General features: G+C 48.5%; 1 protein-coding gene across 1 annotated transcript; it reads right to left on the bottom strand.

Moving 5' to 3' along the window:
• Positions 1-929: 929 nt before the first annotated feature.
• On the bottom strand, positions 930-19,095 carry LOC307246673 (UPF0606 protein KIAA1549; the record flags this gene model as incomplete). The annotated part of the gene is made up of 21 exons (XM_080022659.1): positions 930-1,154; positions 1,417-1,571; positions 2,360-2,487; positions 2,589-2,641; positions 2,740-3,033; positions 3,427-3,574; positions 3,692-3,927; positions 4,204-4,409; positions 5,852-5,979; positions 6,336-6,541; positions 6,669-6,853; positions 7,487-7,664; positions 8,136-8,287; positions 8,580-8,639; positions 8,776-8,959; positions 11,593-11,892; positions 13,218-13,300; positions 13,415-13,614; positions 13,780-13,962; positions 14,086-14,842; positions 18,990-19,095. The coding sequence occupies 21 exons, from the start codon at positions 19,093-19,095 to the stop codon at positions 930-932; spliced, it is 4,167 nt and encodes a 1,388-aa protein (XP_079878785.1).
• Positions 19,096-20,506: the final 1,411 nt, after the last annotated feature.

Here is a 20,506-nt window from a genome sequence, read left to right as displayed (position 1 = left end):
ATATATATATTTTTTTTTTTTTAATTACCATCAATACTGAACACACGAGTGAGCGGCTATGCTAAGCAAAGTTCCCACAGTGATCAACATGAACACTGCAGCCGCAAAATCTACGGCGAGCTCAAAAAACAGGAAAAATACAACCATCGACAACAGCAGTTTGGTCTTTTTTTAAAACTGAAAATAAAATAATTTAAAGTATACTTTCATATATAGCAAAAAAATAAGTAACATCTCAATACTCCAATAATATAACTCTTACATTTATATTGTGCTCATTAGGGTATCAATCTTTTTTGTACACGATTCAATTTCCAGTGTGTGTGTGTGTGTGTGTGTGTGTGTGTGTGTGTGTGTGTGTGTGTGTGTGTGTGTGTGTGTGTGTGTGTGTGTGTGTGTGTGTGTGTGTGTGTGTGTGTGTGTGTGTGTGTGTGTGTGTCCCATTGTCGATGTGTTTTCGAATTCCCCCGTGCCCTGGCAACTGCACACTTCACGCCGAGACCTCGCCAATATGGTCAATGAATTATGGAACCCCCATCACTGTCGGCTCTGATGGATGTGGTGGAAGGCAATGCGTGGTTAATGAGAACAACACCGTATGACTGGCTGACAGCTAGCACCATTGAACATGGACCCACTCCGGGAAGCACCTCAATGGAGTTATGGAGAGAGCCGAGTCCCGTTTGGTGGAAACGTTGAACCTTGGAATGGGGAATGGCGGGGCGGACTCAAGCAAGAGACAGACAGAGGACGGAGGAGACCCTGTAAAGTACCGGGAGGTCTTCAGTAGTTTTTAACCAAGTCGGTTATATGCGAGCCGGTTTACCTGCGTCGTTCATACCGGTTCAGTCCGGCTGTGACTTTGGCTCAGGATGGTTAGAGGGATAATGTTTGAAAAGCGGGGCAGGGGGAGGGGGGTGTCTAGCGGTCTAAGGGTAGCTGGCCACGGACGCCTGTTTCTGAGCTAGACGGCGCAGCTCCTCCCTGATGGCCTTGATGAGAGAGGCCGAGCTGTGGGCGGAGGGCGAGGCGTCCTCGGGGGGGTACTCTGGAGTCGGGGAGGTCAGCAGCAAGGGCGGCGCGGAAGGGTCCCGCAACGAGGAGCTGGGCATCTGGAAAACGGAGGACGAGGAGAACTCGGGAAACGATAGCACCTGTGGACGGAAAGAGATCTTGGGTGTAAATCACAGGGAAAAGACGTCCCAGATACTGAAAAGCTACATGAAGCTCAGAGCATTTCAGGTTTGCTTAGCATTTTCCACATACTGTACTGTACTGTACTGTACTTGGACGTAGAAATGTTTTCATTGTAAAATATGGGGCCAATTCGGTCTTTATTGTAGTCATCCAATGGTAAAACGAAAATGAGTTGGTACGATTGGTTTTGATGATGAAATTCCTTCGCAGTGGACTCACACTCTCTCTGCTAGCCCCCGGTCTGGACAGATCCTGTTCCGAGTGCTGCTGGTTCCAGCTCGAGCCGGTAGGTCCCGACACGCTGCGGCCCACGCCGGGGTACACACCGATCTGACTGGACAGGCCCACCTGGGTCAGGTGGTGGAGCTGGGCGCCTGGAGTAGACACAACCACCGCAGAGAGACGTGATAACATGAGCGCTATGTCCTCTCCAGGGTGTCCTTGAAGGGCAACTTGCAGGTTGGCATACCCGGTGTGTACCGAAATGATGATTTATTTTTATTTTTTTACTTAGAATTACAGCAGGACTAATTTTTGTAATGAAATTAGCCAAACTCACCTTAAAATCTGACACTGGCCGTGAACTTGAACATGACGTCACATGAGGGAGATGGGACGGAGCTAACTCTACAGTGAATGGCAACTTGGCAGGTAGAAGAGATGCTAAGAGATGCTCAGAGTGTGTTTTTATTTCAGAGTTCCCACTTGTATGAAACGAAAAACGTGAACATAACTACCTCCCAGCGCTGCAGAGCCTCTCCTCTCCACACTGAAGTGGGATAGACTATATTTTGTAGAAATCCGATTTTTTTTTTTATGTGTAAATACTAAATAATAAATCCTAAACACAGTACTTCACCATTCTAAATAGCCATGAAACTAACTGACTGCCCTGCCGACTCACTGCAACCCTGCTACTGTGCTGTGGCAGTGAGAGGACGACTCCCTTTTTGTTACGCCACTGGCTGAGACGTAAAAAAAAAAAAGGCCTATTTTAACTTAAAACACCAAAAGGTTTCCTGTATTTTGGCCCTTTTTGCCTGTAAAAAAAAAAAAAAACATTTTTTCCCCTCATCCATCTTCTTCGTAAGCCCAAGATTGCAAATAAATGATGGAAAAAAGGACCTGACCGTTGCTTTTTAAACAATCTTTGATATGCTACCTGTGCTGCCGCCCACAGGCCGTGGTCTGGACGACGAGGGAGGGTCCTCGTAAGGCCCCCTGTTGGAATACACCGGCTCCTGCAGCTGCTCACTAGCAGATATGTACTCCCGTGTGCCCACGCCTTGCCTTGAACGCAGAGAGCATTGTAATTCAATAAGAGATCAACAACAATGTAATTATACTGTAATTGTAAATGGTGCAGTGGCCATACTGACACGGTGACTCACCTGTGCAATAAGCCTTGCACCGATGTGGGAGACATTCCTAACTCTGCATACCTCTGTGAAAAAGAGAGGAGTTGGACGCAGACACACCATTGAAAAGGACGGTGACTTTTCATGAAAGCAGCAGGACTTCAAAAAGAAGGCCCATACTCACTGCAGAGAAGGGGCTGTGAGAAGGGGCTGCGGGGTAGGAGCCCCACTGCCTCCCAGAGGGTCTCGTCTGCGGGGAGGGACTCGGCAGGGCGGGGCTGATCCCCGTTACCCCAACGCTGCCCTGGGAGGACGGCGACACCAGCGCAAAGGCGTCGTCCAGCAGGGAGTGCATCTGCTGCCGTGCCTCCTCTATGGACGGCTGCGGGGGCATATAGGGGGGAGGCGCCGGGGCAGAGTCAAACACCTCGTCGGTGGGGGAGGGACTGCCATGGTCCGGGGGCAGGTCGGGGTCCGACTGGTGGAGAGAGAGAAGGTGTGATCTCTTGTGTTTGTGTGCAATTCTGTGTGCTGTCTATCAAGGGGGTATCGAAATGTGGAACTTATGTACATATCGACTGAAACGCATCAATACCATAGAGACCAGGGGCGGGCAAAAATTTTGGTTCAAGGGTCGAGTTTTGATGACCAGGTAAGGGGCCGCATTCTAAGTTTAACATATCTAATGCTCCACCATGCTCAATAAAGCAACTGCACAAGGAGTCTCACTTAAGAAAGATAGATAGATTGATACTATGGATGGATGGATCGATCGATAGATTGATGGAGAAAGAGTAGGATGGATGGATAGAGAGATAGACAGATAGATAGATACTTAGATGGAGAAAGAGATAGATATTACACGTCTCACCATATATGCCACATTGTTGAGCCCCGGATATTTCCTGTAGGTGGCGCTCTGGTCAGTCAGCAGCCGGTCCCTGTCCGTCAGTCTGTCGGTGTCGGGCAAGCTGCCGTTCCCCGGTTGACCACGTCGGCCGCGTGGAGAGCGCCTCCCTCTGGGCGAGCACAGGAAACACATATAGACGTTTCCAAACTCAGCTCCCAGCTCCCAGTCTTATTACTGCTAATAAGACCGTGCGACTGAAGACTCTATGGAGGGCCCCTCCCCTCACCTCCTTCTGGAGTCGGTGGGTGTGGGCGGGGAGGCGGTGTCTGTCTGCAGCATGCAGTCCATGTGGTCGTGAGCCGAGCTATAGAGGCGCTGGCCGCCACCACCCTGCACCGGCCCGTCTCCGAAGGCATCCAGGATGTCGTCCATGGAGGGGAACTCGCACTGGCCCCGCCTCTTGGCCCGCTGGCGCAGCTTGTTCCGGTGGTGCTCGATCTCCGACTTGTGCCTCAGCGCCACCTGCAGGTCACCGAAACACAAACCGAACACAAACCAAACACCCGTGTGGGGTTACCCCCTGACGTGGCAAATAGGGCATTTAGGGGTGTGAATTAAAGATTCTTCTTCTTCTATCTATATAGGCTTGTGAAAGCATCCTATGCTGGGAAATCTGTTTTGTTTTAACTTATATAATTGTATGATTGAACACAGATGCCCAGGGAGAATAATAAAATTGATAACTAAAAATGAAGGAAAATGGGTTTTTACGACTCTAGAACCCGCCGCTGGTCTCACCTCCGTGTTGACCCTCTCGGTGAGCGTGGGGCTGGGCTGGGACTGCGTGTGGGCCGGCGGGCTCGGCCGTGGCTGCATGGCGATGAGCTGGACCTTATTGGCCTGGCGACGGGTGCCGTCCGAAGAGCCCCGGGACAGGCGGTCAACGTGGTCGAAGATGGAGGACGAGGAGAGCAACTCGTCCGGGCCGCTGCCCGAGGGAGGGACTGGTGGAGCGGAGGACAGACAGAGGTCGGAGGTCAGGAGAACAAAAAAATGTGCTGTGGAAGTAATAAGGAGTGAGACACATTGGGGAGAAAGAAACATACCCATCTTGCTTCTCCCTGCAGTCCAGGGTGGAACAGGGGTAGGGGAGACAGAACAGAGGAAGGCGGATTCAAGGAGAGACGCACAGAATTTATTCAGAGGGAAAAAAATTAATACAATATATTTTTCTTTCCTCTCATCCCCTCCTTGCAGCTCTACAGTCAATCACACAAACGCAAAACACCCGTAAGGGGTTTGTTGACCTCTGGCATGGTGAATATGGGGTTCACGGGTGCGTTTTGAAGATTTTAACCCTTATGATTAACCTGAACACAAAGGAAACCTCAGTTTGTTATACCGTGAGTATCCCTTAATATCCACAGTTGCATATGTTTTCCCTGCTTAATATGATATGATTTTATACCAATTTATTCAATCGCAGATGAGCGAGAGAAGGTCAAAAAGTACTGTTTTTTATCTTTTGGGGAAAACGTCCCATTCGTGTCTCCGTACTTACATCTCAACTAATCGAGATTCCTGTATATTCCTCACAAATGTCATATGTAAGCGTGACTCTTAAGGTCATATTTCAGATAAAGTATAGCTTATTATAGTACACCGATATGTCCTCACTCTCCTGCTCTTCTTCCCTCTCGTCCTGTTCACATCCGTAGTTCTCTTCCCACCGACGCTTCCCACTTTACCTCTCTCTCTGTCTCTCTTTTTAACCCTTTACCTCTTTTTTCCTCTCTCTCCCTCCCTCTCCGTCAGTTCCTCAAGCTTTGAAGCACCTCCTTTAATCAGTTGTTCTCCCGCTGAGTTGGCAGACAACTAGCTTGAGGGCACATGCACAGATCACCTCATGCACACTGATGAGCACATGTACAGTGCGTACATGAGCTGCGATGTGTATCGGGCACTGTACCCGTCTCACATAAGCTTTTGTAATGTTTTACGAAATGCACGAACCCTGGATGCTCCTAACTTCTGCGAAAAATCTCAAGACTCTCCAATTATCTAGTTTAATGAGCACACAGACACACAGACACACACGCATAATTACTTTCTATGTTCGCAGGCTGCCAAATATTATTGACATTTCAACTCAAAAAATCACGTCAAAAAAGAAAAGAATAACAAAAAAAAAAACTGAAATATACAAGAAAATTGCATTCATAACAACAAGGAAATGTGTCTCGAAATGAAAAGTATTCTCTCGGACTGGAGGGCATGAAAAGTCTGCGGTTGTCTTTAGAAAGCTTATGACGTGTTTTATCAAATCCAGCTGAATAATCTCACACGCACATTCCAGGCCAGTCAATTTATCTCAAAAGTAATTGCCGATGAGTAAATAAGTGTTTTAAAGCCTTTGAGAAGCGAGCATCATGGAGTCGTCTCTTACCGTTTTTAGTTGCCTTTCGATGCTGCTTCCCCTCGTTGGGCGTGGCCACAGGTCTTGTGCTTTCTTCTGCGGACTCTCTGCCACTCGACTGTTCGCTGCCCAACGAGTCCCCATCTGATGGGCTGAGCCTGGCCAAAAGAAAAGCAGTCCCGATGTGAACCAAGTGGTTTGAACTATGTGGCAGTGCCGTGCCTCAATCTGTCATTCCCCGTTGGCCAGTAGGTGTTGGCTTGAGACCTTCGGGCCTCATTCAAGCAAGGTGGGCGTGTTTCAACGTGACTCAACCCAACGCCAAAATTTAGAATTTCCTGACTGTGTTTTCTTACAACGACGGTGACGAGCGTAAACCCAAACCTGAGGCTTCAAATCATCCCTTCAGAAACAATGGGGGGATGTCACATCCATTTTTTCTACAACCTATGGTATGAACAAAACACAGACTCATGCAGTTTGGACCTTGTTCTTGGTCCTTTCTTGGCCTCACCTGCCCCTGCGACGGCTGGACCTGACCGCCTTGGTGGAGGAGCCTTTGGATTTAGGGGTGTTTAGGTCCCCACCCTCCGAGGGCGTGGCCTCTTTGCAGGGTGCTGGAAGAGGGCCGGGCTCCTGGATCACCATGATGTCGTCCTTACTGTGCTGGCCCAGATGGAGCTTAGCAAAGTCAAAGCCCTTCACACTGGGAGCCTGCAGCTGCAAAGAAACAAGTGATAATCATAAAAACACTGAAGTCCTAGAAGAGACCCCTGCATTGTCTCCATGGGGCATATGTTCAGCACAGTACTGAGTGCACCGACCCCCAACCCCCTCCCTGACTGACCTTTTGCCTCTGCTGGATGGTGTTGATGGTGTCTGGCTGGAACTCCAGCTTCTCTGAGCCACACAGCTTCCAGTAGAGGAGGATGATGATGAAGACAGCCAGCAGGACGGGGACAACAACGCCTACGATCAGCCAGATGCTGCTGCTCTGCGTCTCCGATGGAGGCACGGACAGGGTCTCCACAGCTGAAGGAAAAACGTTAAAAGTTTAAAAAGTTCACGTCTTCTCACACCCTACGGGTGGATGGAACTGCAGCCGGCATCATTTCTGATTTGTATTAATTTGTAATAATTTTGTCAATAAGTTTCAAAGATAAATGCGATAAAGGTAAAGGAAATATGCAATGAAAAACTGATTGAAGACTATGACTGAGGTTCAATTTGAGTCAATATTTTCAAGTCCCATTAGCTAGGGAAGACCCTGGTGTGCCAAGCCTCTTGAACCGGAATTAAGTTTCCAGCCAACAATAGCTGGGATAAGTCAAAACAATGGGTGTCAGATCCTCACAGAGACCTTAGTCACGCTGAATCACACCACTGAAACAGCAGCGTTACTTACCTTATACCCAAATAACCACTTCTAACCGTATAAGCTTAATCATCACTAACCTTATACCAAATCATGACCACTTCTAACCTTATACCTATACTTAACCATCTATATCCTACTACCTAACCATAGTAGTTAGCCATCCTACTAGAGAGTCCCATTACACTTCAAAGTACATTAGGAACTTCTTCCAGGCTGCAGCTGGGTCTGAGTGAGCCAGAGCTGCCATTTTACTCGAGGGCAGAACCGGAGCTGGGGGCGAGACTCACGCTGGGCCAGGGGCCTCTGCACTCGGTGGCCGAGCACTATGGCGGCTCTCTGGAGGTCCAGGCGGTTCAGCGTGGCAGCAGTGGCCTCGGCGGGGATACGCTCTCCGCCCGAACCCTCCACAAAATACAACACCTCCAAGGGGCGCTCCACGCCCAACAACCTGGCAACTCGCACCACCTGGAAACAGTACGCAGCTGTGGGCAGGGTACAGTGGAATACTATCACTACTATCAGAAGGTGCCAATACAATAGTTATTGTGCAATTATTCTTATTCACTACATATTGCAATTCAATGTTAAAATGTGTCTGTTGTATTTGTTGAACTTTTAACACTAGGTAATAGAAAACAACTGAATGCTTCGTCCAATGACAATGCACATACGAATGTTATTCGTAAAGATTATGCACATTGTAAGTCAAGCCCGTCTTCCCATGCTTCATTGCAACGTAGCCAAGTATCTGCATAGCATGTTGTATAGTTTTGTTCTCCATCTCAGATGTTGCTGATATTCAGAAAGTAGTTTCTGTTCAAATGCCCTTGAATCCAAGGGATGAAAGTATTTTTTTGTTTATCCAGAACTAATGCTCCTTGAAATTATTTTAAGGAAGGTCAATTTGTGTGTGTGTGTGTGTGTGTGTGTACATACCTGTAAGCTGTTGTTGCCCACAGAGGTAGCCCTCCTCCAGCGCCGCTTGGTGCTCTCTCCCAGCCCTTCCTCCAGCAGCAGAGCCAGACGTCTCTCCAAGCGGGCTTTGAAGCTCCGCTCTGCCACCAGCTGCTCCTGCACACCCAGCAGGACTGAAACCCCCACGCACACACGCACACGCACACGCACACACACACACACACACACACACACACACACACACACACACACACACACACACACACACACACACAGGCATTATCAAACTCACTCTGGGAATCAAGTTTTAAAAACATTTTTTTTTCCCGTTTCAGAAAACGATATCAGATGCTGGTTTTTCTCAGATATAATTTCATTGCCATAATATTTTGGGATTTATTAAACATAACTCAACATAGATTTAGTTATAGAGATCAACAAAACATCAGAATGGTTTTGTCCTACCTGTGCGAACCCATGTGGAGCGCAGATGGTGAGAGGTATTTAACTCAGGATAGTGGAACGCTGTGGACACAAACACACAAAGAAACACACACATCAGCATGTGTGTGTATCGCTGTGCATATACAGTCAATGTTTATTTTTAGAATATAGGAGGAGTGTGTATGCCCGTGTGAGCATTTCAGCGTGTGCATCTCACGTTCAGCGATCTGCAAGGTGGGGAAGCCCAGGTAGAAGCTGAATTCAACGACGCTCAGATTCCTCAAGTGTTCGCTGATATCTGACCCCAACAGGTAGCCCCGCCCGTCCCGCACCGTGAAGGTGATGTCGACCGGAACCTTCTGGTTCGCAGTTCTTGACGAAACCATTGTGATGTTCAGGAGCTGGAGGGCAAGGTGCGTATTGCGTGTTAGTAAAGCACCAAATCCCCTGAGTCCCTCAGGACTCAGTCCTGGTGCCTCTGCTGTTCTCCCTGTACACTAAATCCCTTGGAGGTGTGGTCTCCTCCTACTGCTATGCAGATTGTGTTTAAGTTTAAGCTTTATTTATTTATATAGCACGAAAGTGCAATACAAAAACATATCACTGAGAACATTCAATAAAAGCACACAATTTACACTAAAAGCTACAATAACAATAGAAAAGAGAAAACACAAAAAATAGAATCAATACATGGTAATAAAAATAATTTGTGAGCTGGGGTTGAGTTGCTTGAGTTACTTAGTATCTATTTAAAATCAAAATTAAACAGATATGTTTTTAGGTCTTTCTGAAAATGTCAAATGATTCTGATATGCGACTACACAGCAGTATGCTGTTCCCGGCGTTCAGGGTGTAAGAGGAGATAGAGGCTTCACCAACTTTCTATTTGGTATTCAGTACAGTCTAGGGGCTGGCCTAAGAGGCCCGGAGTGTGCGTGCAGGGACATAAGTAGTTAGACAGTCGGTAAGACAGGAGGCGCCAAGCCATTTAGTGATCTGTTGACCAAAGAGAGAATTTTTAAATCTATTCTGAATGGAATCGGGAGCCAATGTCATTTTAAAAGTATATGAGCAATGTGTTAATTTTTTTCTAGTCCTAGCCAGAACCCTGGCAGCAGCGTTCTGGACAGTCTGCAGTCTGGCAATAGCTGTTTTAGGAAGGTCTGTGTATAAAGAATTATGGTCCGGATGGCACAAACGCATTAAGCAGTTTCTCAGTGACGCATTCTGCTTTACAATGATGCTCTCGTTTTGTCTTGCGTTATAAATCAAGCACACCCCTTTCCTTGACAGCGGTGTGCTCTCGCCCCTCCCCGCACTCACTCTTAACGAGGGATGAAATGGTACGCGGTTTCAAGGTATACCGCGGTATCAAGCATGGTTCTGAACTATAAGCCTTTTCCTGTAATAGCGTGCCCACGGTATAGATTTATGTTGCAAAATTGAAGACGTAAACTTTATTGCACCCTCACCTTAGCGGACGCCTTCCGCCATCGTTGTTTACAGCGGTGGCGGCAGAACTGCTTTATACCAACATTTTACGTCACGGTGCTTTACGTTACTTGCGCGCCTGGGAACGATCACAAACAAACACGCCGGAACGGGGATTGGAATGGTGGAATGATTACAATACTTGCACATCTGCTACCGCGCAGCGGCAACATAAGGTGAGGTGAATTAATTTAATTAATTTTCAAATAAGTCGGATTTTGATCTATATGTCCTTATTTTGACTCTCGTGTGAATTTGAAAGCCCAGACAAGTGCCTTCCCGTGCTGCGCCAGCTTTACTATGTGTTTTTCTTTTTTAATATGAACGTTTTATGAATTGAATATACATAAAAACGAATGGGAAAATGAACACCATGAAATACCGTATACCGCGGTATTTTGGTAGACACCATACCGTACTGTGAAAATTCATACCGTTACATCCCTACTCCTCAACTAGGCCGTTGTAGCGCATGTGCACAGGCGGTGTAACCACACCATGGGGCACCTTTAGTTCAGCTTAGGGATCGGGCCTGATACTGTGCTCATGTACTCGTAAAAATGCTCCGATACTCAAATCTGATACCAATGTAATGTAATGTAGTTGATGCTCAAAAAAATAGTGTGAAATAAAGAATGTTTGTGTTTGGAGGTACTTCAAGGTAAACTAAGAAGATAAAAATACAACAGAATGCAAGCTCTGCTCAGCCAAGACAATATTCCAAAATTGTGCAGGCTGCGTATCTATTGCTGTCGCTACAGCAATAGATACATCACTCAGTTGGTTTAATGCACGGTGAGCGAAGGAGGACTTCCTGTGAACGAGAGTGATTCGGTCATTTATTATAATTTTATTTTGCAAAGATTGCAATTTCTTTTGGAATGGCAAGTACCATATACATATAATAGACGAAAGGTATATTTGCACTCTTTCACAGTGAGAGAGACTTTCATTTGAAGTGTGAACTGGACATTTCCATGTTAACTATATGTGGTGTCCTACCAAATTTTCATACAAATACTGAAACCTGGTGACAGTCCCAGTTGTATTTTATTGGAACTCAGTGACCGTTCCACGTTGTATTTGATTTTATTGGAACTCAGGTTCAGTTTCATGTTCTATTATTGTTCCATAGTGAATGATGAACAATAATAAACACAGTGTAAAAATGTTTTGTTTCTTTAAGTTCAATAAATGCATGATGTTTCCGAAGTCAATGAGTGATCGTGTTAAATTATGGTGTCAATATTGATCAAAATAATCGTGATTATAATTTTGCCATAATCGAGCAGCCCTAACTAGAGCAGAGCTAGGTATAGAGGGAGGTAGAGTAGAGGGAGTGTAGACTCCCTTGTCCCTCTCTTCTGGAGGGACAACAGATATAGCTTCCTTTTAGAGAAGTCTGTTATTTCGCGGGGCAGGGATTTGTCGTTGTGGATTCCCTCATCAATTTCCTTGGTAATCGTTAACAATATATCAACGTAAAAATAATCCATCAGTGGAACATTTTAACAATATATTATTTTCTTCACGCCACACACACCTGCACCGTAACATTGCCCAGTTCGTGCGAGCGCTTGCGCGTCTTGGCGTAGGCCATCAGCAGCCCTCTCTCCACCCGCTCGCTGAAATTGCACAGACGAACGTCTATGTGGCCGGGGACAAACTGCAGAACGGAGTGGACCTGGTACCGGAGGTCGGGCACGTTGTAGAGAGGGGCAACCGAGGGCACTGAGCTGGAGAGCCGCACAGGCTGCCGCAGAGCGTTGATCACAGACATAGCGGTGAAGATCAGCGGCCCGGACACGACGCGGAAGGCAAAACTGCTGGGAGTCCTCAAGAACTGGCGGAGAAAAAACGTCGGTGTTCAGAAAATGCCGTTGATCTAAACAGTGTGAGAGTCACGACAGGCAGTGAGAGATAAAACACGGGTGTGCACTGTGATGGAAAATTAAATATTTCTATATGTAGTATTGCGGCCTCAAAAAGAGAAAAGGCTGACATACGCTTTAACATGTTGTTTACGATCCAAGGATTGTTTGAACTAGAGCTGCCAACTAAGTGCAGAAGGGAAAGACAAGATAACCAGAATAGAACCGGAGAAATCAATACTGTCGGAGGTTAAGTACATAATGTGAGTTTCCTTGAACATGTGTCCTTGTTTTTTTTACTAACTGCTGGCCATTACATTTGTAGCTACTGACCATATGGGAAAAGACAAGACAGGTGATGTGGTCATAAGGCAACGGTCAACTTCTAGAATGTATAAAAGCTCTCAGTGGATGAAGGGACGGAGAGACACTACTGGGTCGCAATTTTGCAAAATTTATTTCGTTCAATGAGCAATAAGTTATTTCTGAAATATGAACGCTGTCCATTAATAATGATCATTGTGGAGGTGATCATTGTAACAGGCAACCGGTATGAAGATTCTTTATTTGTAATGTGGCACGCACACACACACACACACACCACAACACATGCACCCATGCGGCGGCGGCGGCTACCAACACACACACACACACACACACACACACACACACACACACACACACACACACACACACACACACACACACACACACACACACACACACACACACACACACACACACACACACACACACCCGCTTCAAATGGTGGCCAGTGAAACTTGTTTTCTGCTTTTGACCCATTCTGACTTGTCCTTCCCCAGGGGGCGCCATCTGGGGCCGGGACCAGTGGGCAGCATACAACGATGCGCCAAGGGACCAATTCCCAATGTAAAATGGCCATACTAGTTCAAAAAGTCATCAATAATATCTCAATGTATTATTTTACTTAGTTAGTAGCCTATGGTTAGCGTGATACAAGACCCGATCACCCGATTGGGGGTCATAATGATCATGACTAATTATTTGGTTATTACCGCTGAGGCCTTTAAGTGGGGCTGCACAATGTATTGTCACTGTACGTTCTATGTTTTTGCAATACCTTAGCAACATCTAAATTGTTTAAAATAAACATTTATTGTATAATACATCTTATTGTAGTGTGATTTGTATTGAAAATCCAAACACATTTGCAAACCCTAATAAACCCTAAAAAAAAAAAAAAATGACACCCATATCACCTAGCCTGAAGATACAGTATTGATGACTTTTGGACAACCAAGTGATCATCGTTTACCTGAAGTTCTACGGAGCGATTGAACTCTCTCTTCAACATATCTCTGACCTGAGTGAATCCAGCAGAGGGGCCTTTGGAGCTGACTGCGGATGACAGTCACAAAAACAGAGAAACTTTAGATGAGTTAGGTTTCACCAGACAAGGTATTGTGTGATATTGCATGGCGCATGGCATGTGGTGCAGTGGTGTTGTCTTACCCACTCTGACCAGGTACATTTCAGGCTTGGTGATGTTACACAGGTACTGTCGGGAGGTGGGGGTCTGGGCCACCCTGGGCGTGGTGGCTGGCGGTGCTCTGGTCAAACTGATCACTCTGATCTGGGTGGTGGTAACGGCTGTCGTGGTGCTTGTGATGGTTGCCTTGGGGATTGTGGTGGTAGAGGTGGTGGTTGTGGGCCTGTCGGTCGGGACTCGGGGACCAAGAGGTGGTTTAACAGTGATTTGTGCAACCTTATCTCCACCAGGGGGGGGTCTGTTAGGTCTTTGGGGAGGGGCAGGCGGCCCTGCGGGCGGGACAGGGGCCCTGCTGGTGGTGTTGGAAGGGGGACGTGGAGGAGCATACCTGCCCGGGGTGCCTGGGTGGTCCCTCGGACGGGGAGCTGGGGAAAGAGACGGCGCCTTGAAGGTGGTGCCGAGTGAGGGAGTGGGGGTGCCCCGCGCACCGATCAGATTGGGCGCGAGGGTGAGAGGAGGGGTGGGCCCCATCGGGGGCTGCTTGGGTTCCCGTTCCAGGGGAGGCCCCGAGCTGGGGGATGGAGAAGGAGGGTAAACTTGGGCGTGCGTGTGGGTGTGTGCTTGGGTGTGTGTGGCTGTGTGGGTGGGTGTCGGCGCGATGGCGGGCGTGGCGGCGGTGCGGTCCACCGCATGCCCCCGACCGTGACCCTTCTCCCGCTGCCGCTCCTTCTCCTTCTCCCGCTCCAGCAGGTTGGTGTAGTACTCCATGCTGTTCATGTCCGGCAGCAGCAGCTCCGTGGGCTCCAGAGGCAGCATGCCCTCCAGGTCGTAGTCCTCCTCGTCCCAGGTGGGAAACACGTCCGGCTGGTTGGGGCCGGCGTGCTGCAGGATTGGGGTGGAGGAAGAGGAGGATGAGGAAGAGGAGGAAGGGGAGAGGAGGGGGCGTGAGGAGAGGGGCAGTGTGGGCCTCGAGGGGAAGGAGGTGTCGTAGGAGACCCAGTCACTGACATCGTCGTCGTACGGGTGGCTGGGCAGCGGCGTGGCCAGCGCCAGCTCCTCGCCGTCGGGCACCATGAAGGACAGCGTCTCCAGGTAGTCCCCGGAGCCCCAGGCCTCCTCCAGGGAGGGGCCGTGCTCCCAGGGCGGAGGAGGGGTGAGCGTGGGCTGGTTGAGTGCCGGAAGGGGTGGGGGATGACTCGGGGACAGCAGGTCCGGGGGTCTCAGCAGCAGGTGGATTCCTTGCGCCCCCGAGTCCGGGTCGGGCTCCGAGTCATCCTCCCCGGCCGAGCCCACGCCGCTGATGGAGCGGAACCCGCTATCCTTGGATGGCCCGGCCCCCCCGGGTCTGGGTGGGGAGGAAGACGAGGAGGAGGACGGTGATGATGACAGTGAGGATGAGGACGATGAGCGATGGGAGGGAGGCGGCGCAGTCCTGTTGAAGTCCAACCCTCCTATGAGACAGAGAGAGGGAGAGTAACTGGTAAAGAGACATGATAACACCGCTCGCGCTGTGGAATACTGGATTGTGATTGGTCATTAGCGGCAATCAGCGGCCAGTTATTTCTGACCTAATAACAGAAGCAACCACAACACTTCACTGCTAATGCTGAAACTAGCTAGCGGTGGCATTTTGTGATGCTACATCGAAACGACAATGGAAGACTTTAATAATCATAAATAGGTATGACTCTCCTTATTTACTGTTGTAATGTTGTCAGGTTAAAGATGCTGTGGAATATTTTTCTTCGCGGAAGCTCTCAAACTATGTATAGTAGCTATAACAGTATTTCAAATGAATGTTCCGTCTCAATGTATTCCACAATTTGGGAGCAGGCTGAGTTAACCCATGCTTTTATCATTCTAATCCAGATGACTCGTTCTGGAAAACCAAAAAAAAGAGTTGGCCTTTCAACACTTCATTTGCCACTCGGACTCAAGGACGTTTCAGAAACTACTCTCTGAATATTGACATCCAAGACGTAGAAATAACGGGGAGTTTGGTGCGTTTGTCACGACAATTTTTAAACAGTGCAGACACCTGATGATCTCCTTGGTTTAGTTTTCCTTTATGCCGAGTACAAATCGCTGCTGTTAAGCCCGACGTCCCCGCCGGCGGGTCCGCGGCGCCGACCGTGTTTGGCAAGCTCTCGCAAGCTCAGTTTTTAAGCTGGGTTTAAGCCCCCGGTATTAGCGGAAACTAGACTTCCAGACGGTTCCCTAGCTGTAAAACCACGTCATGCTTCCTCCCTGTGAAGCAGGCGTAACGTAGCTCCGAAGTCGGCGATTTATTTTTGACAAAGGTAAACGGTCTTGACTATTTTCAAACATGTCCCTTGAGCTACAGAGGGTCTTGTTGGCTCTGCATACAGTGAAAAGGTGTTTGTTTTTTTTTTGTTTTATTTTTCTCGTCTCTGCACACTGTGGTACCTAAGGAGCCATGGAATTGTAGAAATCATGGTCTGGCGACAAAGCGGAGACTTTTGAGTCCAAAGAACATTTTTTTTTTTTAACTTGACCTTACTGCATAAAAAGACCTATCACGACCTCTAGGACAATCACAGATGAATCCCTCACCCAGAATCTAGACACCTAGACCGTTCAGGAAATATATGGGATCTCCAGGTACACTGAGGATAAGTGGATTTCTCTTCCATTTTCAGAAAATAGTGCGTGTCATCCAATCGTCAAAATCGCACAGATCACAAATTTTCTAAAGTTATTGATACTGCATCACAGCATTATGCTTTCTAAAGGGGTTTTCAAGGTCATGGTCTTCAGGTGTTTTTTTGGGGGGGGATTTCTGACCCTTCTCCCCCATTCTCGAGTGGTCAGAAATGGCTAGAAAGTGTCCCAAGGCTGTGTAATTAATGGTATCAACCCACAACTTGGTGCAACAAGTAATCACATATAATTGAGCATGGGAATGAGCACCATGAGGCATGAGTATAATGTTCAAAACCCCTTTACACTCAAAATATAAATCATTTTTTCGCCGCAATTAAAAACTCTTCTTCTGTCTTTCACTCTGTTGCTCCCCTTTTCCTTCTTTATTGAAAGACCCCACCGCTGCCACCAACTCACTGCTTCCAGTATAACCTTAAAGTGACAATACAAAGACAAATGTCCATTTTGCCAATACTAATAGGAAGCAAAAGTTACTAAAATGACGGTGTCACTGAAATGACCTCAACTGTGCAGTGATAGATAGCCGCTTTTTGATGTTTTGGGGTTTTTTTCCTTGAAAAGCTTCACGAAAGGGCTCCTGGAAAATGCACTCTTACACTGTTTCATGCTGAAACGCTCCCTTGAAAATCCATGTAATCAATTGTCTTTGATGGTTATAAAAATGATGAAAAGCGCGCACGCACGCACGCACGCACGCACACACGCACACACACACACACACACACGTGTACTGGTATCAAAGCAAGGTCCGAGTAAATACACCTGGTGTGTGTGAGGACACATGTTTTCGTTGCAATTCTCAACCAAAAAATTATCAATTTGTTCCTCACAAGTATAGTAAAACACACACACGCACACACACACACACACACACACACACACACACACACACACACACACACACACACACACACACACACACACACACACACACACACACACACACACACACACACACACACACACGAACGTTCACTTACAAAAATACAACAGTTGGGTGATTCACGGCACACACATTGTGACAGGCCGTCCTTCTCCATCTAGCCTTGACAGAGACCCTTTCATCTTGTGCCGTGCGCGCGTTGCCGTGGCGACGCGGTGCTTTGCGGCAGCGTCACGTGCCGGCTCATTGGTATGCGGGGGGGACCACGGCGCCCTCGCCTCGGGAGCCGCTCTGGCCAATGGCACACGCACGAGATCGACGCATACATTCACGACACGGATAGTAGCCCGAGCGGAGGAGGAGAAGGGGATCTACAGGCACAAGGAGGAAGGGGGCATATAGCGAGGGGCGGCTGAGAGGGAAAACCAAATTAGCGAGGGGTGGGGAGAGAGGGGGGGGATTGATAACGCCACGGGGAGATAAGACTGGGAGACGGGGTTTCCAGGAATAGCGCATCCGCATCGCCTCGCCGCCGATGCTTTGACGACAATGATCTAATCACACACAGGTATACATCATGATCGATGTGTGTCCACAAGCGCGGGTTTGAGTCCCCGTGTGTGTGTGTGCTATCTTGTCATCAAAGGCCTAAGTAAGGTCGACGCCTCGCCTCACCTTGATGACAAGGTAACAGAGTGTTTAATGTGTGAGTTCCCCCCCACCCAGAGAAATAAGATATTTAGATTGGACTCGGAGCGGTGAGGTGTTCTCCATGCACGTGACTGTTCTGAGTCACCGAGAGCAGAGGACAGCAGACAGTGGGAGTAGTGGGAAGAAGAGGGTGAGAGGGAATTCGAACGCACGAGGAAGTAAAGGCACTCGAGTGGGATGAAACTATGGGGTGGAGGAGGAGGATGGGAAATGACGCATTGCCCTGTGGACGGTGGACTGATATAGCCCGGGACGCTCGGGAAGCGATGATATCGACGTGCTCCAATACCCGTGATCCGAGTCAATCTTTTTCGTGCGAAAGGACGCTCAATTTCGCCCGCGGACCCCATTTGATTTGGTCTCGGGGAAACCCTAAAACGTTGACAATTCTGACGCCTCAGATTTAAGATTCCACCCCGACCGTTCCACTTTCTTGTTTCCCCCCCATCCCCTCAGCATCAAAGGGGGCCTATTATGCAAAACTCATACCAGTATGTCAACTCATAAATGTACAGTATGTCTTGTGCACATACATTTGGGTCTCTGATGAGCCCCACGAACACACAAACTATTATTTGCTGTGTGTTGGTGTTGGTGTGTGTGTGTGTGTGTCCAGGTCGACTGTACTGTAGGCTGCGGCGTTTGCTTAACTGAATGAAACAACAAAAGCCCCAAGCCCGTATCCCACGCTGCTCCAGACACCGCAGTGAAAGTAGGAACAACCTTTTAAATGAGGCCTTGTCGATCTAATAGGAGTGAAGATTCAGCAGCTGGATTGCTTATTTCTCGCCTCAAAGGTGACGAGAAATAAGGAGGGTGGCTCCACCCACAAAAAAAACAGCTTGTTTTGGAACAGGATGGTTTAGAGGCATGTTACAATGGCTGGAATGCATAATCTGAGTGATATTTTCAGCAAAAAAAAACAAAAACCTTCTAAAACATGTTTTGGGGACGTCAGACCTATATTAACTTGTTGAAAAGGAGCATAATAGGTCCACTTTGAGCCCTCAGTTGCCGCATATCTCCCCTCAAGTCACTCATGAAATCATCCACCTTAATGCTAACTGGGACCCTGGTTATTATACCTCTGCCCCTGTTGTTCACCCTGTCTTGATCTCGTTCTTATCTTATATTTACAAGTATCTCATAATTCCAAGGTTTGCAAGCTTGATTTCCCCCACCTGCTCCTTCGATTATGTCATAAACTATTAATCGTTTTGGCTGCGGCAGGGAGAGCCCCCTCGAATCTCTTGAAGGACCCCCCCAGGGAGAGTCCCCGGACCCCGGGGTTGGGAACCACACCTCTAAGCAGGACTTACCTGCAACAGGTGCGCTCGAAGTTGCCGTGGAAACCGACACGCCGGCTATAAGCAGCCACAGCAGCGCGCTAATTGTGCGCGAGCGCGGGGGGGTTCTGGGGTACATCCTTGTGCGCGCTCCCGCCAGGTCCAGTCAATTCGGGTTTAAACACCCGTCCGGTGCCATCCCGCCTCCGAGGGCCGCCCCTGCGTGTCCGTGATGGCGGTCGGCTGGACGGTCTGGAGGCCCTGGGTGGGAGAGAAGGATTATTGTCGGGATCGTTGTTGTTGTTGTTATGTCAAGAAAACCGGAGATTTCAGGGAGATGGCGCAACGCGGTGCAGCAGCGGCGCGCCGTCGCTGGATCGTTTCGCCGCGGTCCGGTCCCCTCGCCCCGATGGCTGACTGACCCCGTTACCGTCCCGATCCCCGTGGATCCGACGAACACGTCTCACGTCCACCAGCAGCCGCGGGAGCGAATGCGCACGCTACACACGCCGCGCAGTACGGTCTCCTTTGGCCGGGACACACATTTGATCCCCTTATGGTAATAAACAGGGGGCGCGAATCCCTCACAGCCGCACCGACCTGCAACCGATGAATCGGCGGCACGTCGCAATGTCAATTCTGGGATGGGATGGAAGAAGGGAGGCATGTGTTACGGTCAGCCCGCATCCCTCCTTCCCGTGTTCCCTTGTCACGGACACCAGCCGCGGGCTAAAACGGCCTGCCAGGAGCGCCTGCCTGTCACCGCACAGCTCGAAATAGATGCGCTAGGAACGAACAAACGGAGTAAAACGGACCGCGCCACCTCTACGGTTTTTGGGTTGTTGTTTTTTTTTTCTTCCCCCAACGCCTTTTCCCCCCCTGAGTAGTGGCATGGAAAACCTACCTGCCATCCTGGAGATGCGGTACGGGGCGCGTCACGCCTCTCCCGCGGCCGCGCGGTGCGCGCTCCCGCCGAGGAGGTTGAGGACAAGGAGACGGGAGCTGCGCTCGCTCCGCCTGCGCAGCTCCCTCGTTCAGGAAACACATGTGGACGTAAATGCAACGTACGCAGCCCCGGCCAGCGGAGAGGTTCAGCCAGACACAGGGCACGACTCCGTACCGGTCCGAACCCTGCAGAGGCTGCCCAGTGCCCGCTGGAGCCGGTTGATCCCAAAATCTGCAATTCAAACGACATCTCGAAATTGTCTCAACCACAAAGGCTTCGATTATGTCGAGGATGCGCTGGGCAGTTGATGCAGAAGATTGATTTTCCAATCCATAGGATTGCGGGACGGACAATTGAGCATGAAATAGTAGGCTGTACAGCAGGTGGTCATAACTCAGGTGGTCATAACAAAGTCATAAAGTATTTCTGAGCGGATAACTCCTTGAAAATGAACATACTTAAGTCCAGATACAAAAAGGAGTTAAATAAAATAACGTACTTGACTGAAAATTAGGAAAAAGACAGGAAATAATGTGGAAACCCAAAGAAAAATTAAAAGTTGCTTTTAAATAAGTTTCAATACAACCACCCTTCAAGGATGAAT

Source organism: Zeus faber (genome assembly GCF_960531495.2).
Source record: "Zeus faber genome assembly, chromosome: 21".
Lineage (NCBI taxonomy): Eukaryota > Metazoa > Chordata > Actinopteri > Zeiformes > Zeidae > Zeus > Zeus faber.
This window is presented reverse-complemented; position numbering and strand designations above follow the sequence as displayed.